This window comes from Bactrocera latifrons, unplaced genomic scaffold (assembly GCF_001853355.1).
Source record: "Bactrocera latifrons isolate USDA-ARS-PBARC rearing strain unplaced genomic scaffold, ASM185335v1 scaffold_52, whole genome shotgun sequence".
Classification (NCBI taxonomy): Eukaryota; Metazoa; Arthropoda; class Insecta; order Diptera; family Tephritidae; genus Bactrocera; species Bactrocera latifrons.
The window spans coordinates 134,930-141,438 of record NW_017537179.1 but is presented as its reverse complement, the minus strand read 5'-3'; the positions used below and the strand labels follow the sequence as shown (position 1 = coordinate 141,438).

Sequence of the window (6,509 nt, the reverse complement as noted above, 5' to 3'; positions counted from 1 at the left end):
TGCTGGCAGCTTTGTTATTTCGCTGTTGCCATATGGAGAGTATGTGCTTACGCTATCGTTGCGGTTGTTTGGCTGTTCGGCAGCTTTGGTGTTGCTGGTATGGGGCTAGCGCTCACTCTTACTGCCTTATTGCTGCTGCTGCTGACGCTACCGCTGCGACTGCGCCTTTTGTGGCTGCATCTGCCATGTGCTTGGTGCGCGCAGCTGACGTCGCTGAAGAAGAGTGTAGACGCTATATAAATTGTTGAGACTATTGGAAAATTGTATCATTTCATCCTTTCACGTCTAAACGGCAACACAACCCGAGCAGCGACATAAGTGGTAGAGCGGTGCGCTTTTTTCGTACGATCCCGTTATTGTTGTGTGTGGATTGATTAATATCGTTTAGTTTATTACGAACCAAAAATAGAATTGGATTTAAAAGAGAAAGTGCATTCGACGAAAAGTGTGCAAGTTCAAAGGTTAAGTTCACAGTTTCGAAAAATCGAAAGCCAAAAGTTACGCAAAAAGTCAAAACGGACTTAAAAACATAAACAAATAAGACAAAAGTGTTTGAAAAAATGTCACAAATTAAAGCAGCTATCGGTGTTTTGTGTTTGATCACAGTTGCTGCCGCACTTCCCGCCGAGGAGACACGCGGTCATGCGCGCAATGCAGTTAGCGGGGACAATGACATCATGGATAGCATCTACAGCGATTGCTTGCGAAAGGATTCGGTGTCTTGTGTCAAATATAAGCTCTTCAATTTCGTCGACAAAGTGCTCTCCGCTCGCGAGCAGTTCTCGCTGACCGAAGGTGTAACGGTAGTGCGTTCGCCCGATGCACCTGCCACCGAAGCTGCACGCTCCATCTCTGGCGACGAATCATTCGAGTCGTTGGCACTCAACCGCATTTCAAGCTTCTTAAACACCCACACCATTAAGGTCGAATTGAAGGGTGCGGATATTGTGCAGGCGGTCAGCTCAACTGGACGTGCGCTCGAAGATGTCTCCGAATCATTGTTCGGTGGTAATGACGATCCCAATGCACCCGAAGAGAGCCGTGGCAAGAAGAAGAAGGCTGCTAAAATTTTGGGCCCCATTCTTGCTTTAGTCGCACTGAAAGCCGCCGCCCTGTTGCCACTCTTGTTGGGCGCAATCGCTTTAATCGCCGGCAAGGCTCTGCTCATCGGTAAAATCGCCTTGGTGCTGTCCGCTGTGATCGGTCTGAAGAAACTGTTGTCTCAAGAGAAACATGTCACCTACGAAGTGGTCGCCCACCCACATCACAGCGCATCCCACTCCGTCAGCCACGACTCGTACGGCAGCGGCTACAGCGCCGACGCCGGTTCTTCTGGCTCATACGGCAGCTCCGGTCATGGTGGCTGGGGACGCTCACTGGATGCTCAAGACTTGGCTTATGCTGCCCAAAAGCCACAGGCATAAGTTGTTTGTAGTTAAGGGGAAGAATAAGGGACTGTACAATGACATTTGGCAGGGGAATAATTTGGAGCTTAAAATCCCAACGACAAACACATCAACGATTAGCACGAAATTCGGACCAGTGGACAGGCAATACGATTGGCAGCAAGCAGCGAAAAAGATTTGAAAAGGCCGCTCTAAACTTTCGGCATGTACGCATGCGACCGTTGGGAAAGCGCAGCTGCCAAAGTCGAAGCCCAACTAGACACAACGTGAACGAAAGCCACAAGACACAAAATTAAACAAAACAAATCTTAATTATATTAATTTATTTGCTAATTAATTTATTTAATTTATTACATACTATTACATCCATGAAAAAGACACAAAATCGAAACGACTCGTAGCCTTGACCTTTTGGATCAGCGGATACACGAAGTAAATATATGAAAAAATGATTTAAAGATATGAAAGCAACGAATACATAAGTACTCTAAAGAAAAGCATATATATAAAAGAGTTTATTGAAACCTAAAAAACTACGTGTGTGCATTTTATAACTTAAATTAATTACATATTTGTATACATATTTAATCTACAAAGTAATTTATTTATTTTGTTTTAGTAATTTTTCTTTTAAGCTAAAGCTAAAACACAAACTGTTTAAGATTATGTAAAAATTAGCAAACAAAATGAGAGACGAAGTCGGTACCTTAATATATTTAAAAATTTTTTCACCCTTTTTGCACAGCAGGCACAACTAACACTTAGCAGTGCTTAAAGGGAGTTGCTTTTAGCATTTAGGTAGTTTGCGCGGCGGCTCTTTGTGCGCTGACCTGTGCTGATTGCCTGGCAAGATGGCGAGCAGCAGATCAACTAGCTTAACACCTGCCGCAGCGAATACTTACTAGCTACACATTAACACGCACTTACTATACATAATAGCACACGAAGTGCAACTAATTGTTTTTAACTTCACCTCTCTTTCACTTGCAGCTCAAGTTCTGAAGTCTCGAGTACTGGCATCCCCAGTAAGCTTGCACCGCAACTTAAACTTACTAGAAGCACAAGTACATTTAAAATTTCCTATTTTTTCAACACTTTCTTCATTTCCATTCTTCATATCTAATCTGCTCTCACTTAAAGCACTTTCAGCTAAGTTTAACGCACACACAACAGAGAACTCTTTTCGATACTCACTCAATTCTCACTCACTTATTTTTCTCTCGCCTCCATAGAGGCGCTGTCATGCTATCTTTTAAAACTACTATCTGAGACTATTCTTGCCACACTTCAGCTACGCTTTAATACTTCGTAATATATCTTTAGCTTTCCCTTGTACAAATTGCTTTACTATTCTTACTTTAGCTCTCACTCTTACAAATCTATGTACAATCTCTACATATAATTTTATTAATTGTAATACTATATTTTCAGTTAAAATTCTAGTCTTACGTATAAACATACAAACATACTTATAAAATGCGTGAGTTTGGAACGAAAAAATCCATTACTTTTTTAACTCTATAATACAACTACTTGAAATAAAAATACTCAATATGCTTTAAGTACTACATCTAATTTCTTAAGTCTGTGCACAAACTCAATTGAACCTCAATATTCCAAAACTCTGCATTTCACTTTTTTCACTTCACCTTCCTATCCTATTTCTTTAACTACTATACATTACAAAGGAGTTAACAGTTTCGATCAAAATCGCCATAACTTGCCATAGGTTTCGAACTAAACTGCCCCCTCACATTTTCACGTTTCTTACACATTTTCTAACACCCAACTTATATCTCTCTGAACTCTTTCGCTATGTATTCCTTCATACTACCGAAAAACTATACATAACTTTTAACTATTTTCATTTATATAATCCTCTTTTCTACCACCACTCTCACATTCAAATGCTCAGGCTACTCAGCCTCTTTCGTTACATTTCTCGAACATACTCAATCTTCATTTTCCTAATTTCATAAATCTTATACTCATATCTTTTCCTCTTCTAACTAGCATTCACTACTTAAAAATTACTTTGACTTTGCTACATTTAACTACATTCTACCTCTCTTGCTCTACTTCGTTTCAAATTTCTCACCACTAATTTCACATTTTCTCACACTTTCACTCTTGCGCACACTATCTATACTACTATCTGTTTCGCTCAGCTTCTGAGTTCATTAAGTGCTCATTTACTCAATCAATGAGCTAGTAAATATCCACAAGTTACACAATAAATATAATGATAGTCATTTAAGTATTTATCGATTTCATTCTTATCCTTTTTAAATGAGTCTACTTTATATGTATAATACATCTACATAAACCTAAATATATATTTAACATATATATATAAAATGAGATAAATGAAGTAGTCCTTTTCAATCGTAATGTAAAACGAACTGTAAATGTTAAAATGCTATAAACCGACAAAGAATATCTGATGTATTCGTAAATATGTTGAGAGTATACACTAAAATCTCAAAACAAAAAAAAAAAAAAATTAATAATAAACGATACAAAATATTATAGAAAGCAAACTGTACAATTAGTATTTGTATTTATGTCATTAATGTCACGTTGTCATGCATGCATTTCATTCAAATATGAATAAAAATCCCAAAAAAAAATTTAAAACTAAAATAAAAACTTGATTCACGATTATTTGAGATGGACATTGAGTTGGAGATGTTTTGAGAGTGAGAGCTTATTTGAGGATTTAACGGTACGAGTGAGTGAGTTACAAGACTACAAGTAGGTAAGCAGCTCAGGATTACATGAATGAAAACAGTTAATTATCTGCAACTTTGAGCAAGAAAGTACTTTTCTAGCGCTTGAAAGGTTTAAAAAATCTTTTTGGAGAAATAAAATACCCTGTAAAAGTGCGGCCTATAATTTCTGTTACGCAAGTTCAGTAACCTCTCCAAGTTTAGCCGTTACTGAGTTTAATGCTTTATTTTCAGTGTTATTATAAAACCAATTCAGTCGATTTCATTTGAGCCCTTCTTTTGAAGTCTGTTTATATTCTAATAAAAAATGAATTAAATGTTGCTTTTCTCGAAGCCATCATCGGAGAATAATGCAAATTCAACGCATATTCAGCAAAGAAACGGTACCAGTATGAGTAATTATCATATTTTTAACACTTTCACCGGCTCTTATGTCGAATTGAAACTAGTTTCGTGAATACAGTATTTCAATTAATATATTTTTTTAATTAATCGATTAACAAATTTAGCCTCAAAAATGGATAATTAGCCTTTGTCTGTGGGAAATCGTGAAAGTTTGCAGCTTAAAAATTATATATGATAATAAAATAAGCTGACTACTGATTCTGTGGTCTGCAGCCACCTGAACTATGAATTTCACATGTGTTCGTGGCATTATGCAATTTCTCTGAATAAAATTCCATATATGCTTGTCATAACGAATAAGCAACGGCGCTGTCGGTATCACACTTTCATCTAATGAAAGTGTTGGAATTTCTTGAGCAGCATTGAAAATCTAATTAAAATTCCAAATATTGCGGTGAAATTTGGCTAAACAAACAAACAAGTTTAAGAGCTTATGTAAATATGGTACACACTGCACAAATCAAAATGAAAGCAGAGCTTCGCACTAGTAAGCGCTTAGCTTCATTTCAGTGTCATAATTTCCTTTGCTTCACAAAAAAAACAAAAAAAACAGTTAAGAAATCGTTCGAAAGTTCCGCTGTTTATAATGAATTATGCGAATGCCATTTCACTTCGACAATAGCTATTTAGTAAAGCAGTTGACAATGTGGCTAAGCCGATGATGCTTTTGTAATGCAAAAATGCAAGAGTAAAGCTCCGAGTCCACTACTTGACTTGACTCGCTTGGATAGCACTGATTTCACTTTTCACAATTCCAAAAGGTATTTAATTAAATTATTTATGGATAGAAATGTGCAGAATAATGGAAATAAATGCCAATCATGGACACCTATACGAGTACAAACCTAGAGACGTATCTGTGATTGTGCCATTCGAGTCTTCGAAACAAAAACAAAAAACACGATAACAAACCAAACCACGTTGACCAACTCTGAAGCACCTGTTGACCGGTGTGTAATGAATAGGCCATGAGTGCACAAATTTTTTGTGTATACACATATACTATGTAACACTTTACACACATAAGAAGTAGTAGTACAGGCATGTTTACGTCTGTAAGCTTTGGTGTTGGTAGTGAAAGTAAACGCTAAATGTTGTGAAATATGAGTTTAAATTGATATGTTTGCAACAGATTTATGATAATTTAAGTGGGTCGAATCATTCAGAGGCCAAAAAAGTGCGGTTTTTAAAGTTGTATTTTTAGAATAAAACACATTGTAGACAATTTGCTCATATAGTATATTTAGGTGTTTATCTAAGAATCTCTTTAATAGTAGGGGAGCCCAAGAGGGGATTTTTGCAGTTACTAAAGCGTGTCAGAAAATTTTACGGGGAGAAACATTGCAACTTTTTATTGAGCCCTTAAGATGAAGGCGTGCGTTGGGGGCAGTTCGTCAGATTAGAGAAAAAAAAATCGATCCTTCGGGAAACTCGAGCGCGTCAGATTAAGAGATGGTAAATTAAATACATGAAGACAAGTGCATATTTCAATATTCTGACAGATTGAGGGTGACTTAGAGAAATAGCAGGGTGATCTGTACAAAAAACGTCACCTTAAAATACTCGAGCGCGATAATTTTTTTTTTTTGTTTTTTTTTTTGTTTTGCATTTTAAAGGTAATTCTGTCAGAATCACTAAAATCTTATAATTTGACAGTTTCCATGGGGCGATACAAGTAAAATCGTCAGCAAAAGGTCAATCGTACAGCATAGCATGGTTGTTGTTAGTAGACGCTTGACACTTTTGTTTGTTTGTGGTGTTTTCAATTTTTTTCCGTTTACAGCGAGAAGCGTACGAGGCAAATCTTTTTTTGAAGACTATACCGTCATAAAAGATGTAAAAAATCTTTAAAGTTTTATATTTATTCTCGGTTACAGCAATGCAAAATGACGAGGAATTTCAAGGAGTTCAAGAAGTGGAAACCAACTTCGACGAAGACTCGAATGACGAAAATTGTCTTGTTTTTTTT

At 36.8% G+C, this 6,509-nt stretch overlaps 1 protein-coding gene across 1 annotated transcript; it reads left to right on the top strand.

Annotated features, from left to right (window-relative positions):
* Window positions 1-257: 257 nt before the first annotated feature.
* On the top strand, window positions 258-3,914 carry LOC108974043. The gene has a single exon (XM_018941636.1). The coding sequence runs from the start codon at window positions 561-563 to the stop codon at window positions 1,422-1,424; it is 864 nt and encodes a 287-aa protein (XP_018797181.1). The 5' UTR covers window positions 258-560; the 3' UTR covers window positions 1,425-3,914.
* Window positions 3,915-6,509: the final 2,595 nt, after the last annotated feature.

Bases quoted from the DNA above. Each gene is read 5' to 3' on its own strand.
- LOC108974043 (XM_018941636.1), top strand. From the start codon at position 561: ATGTCACAAATTAAAGCAGCTATCGGTGTTTTGTGTTTGATCACAGTT.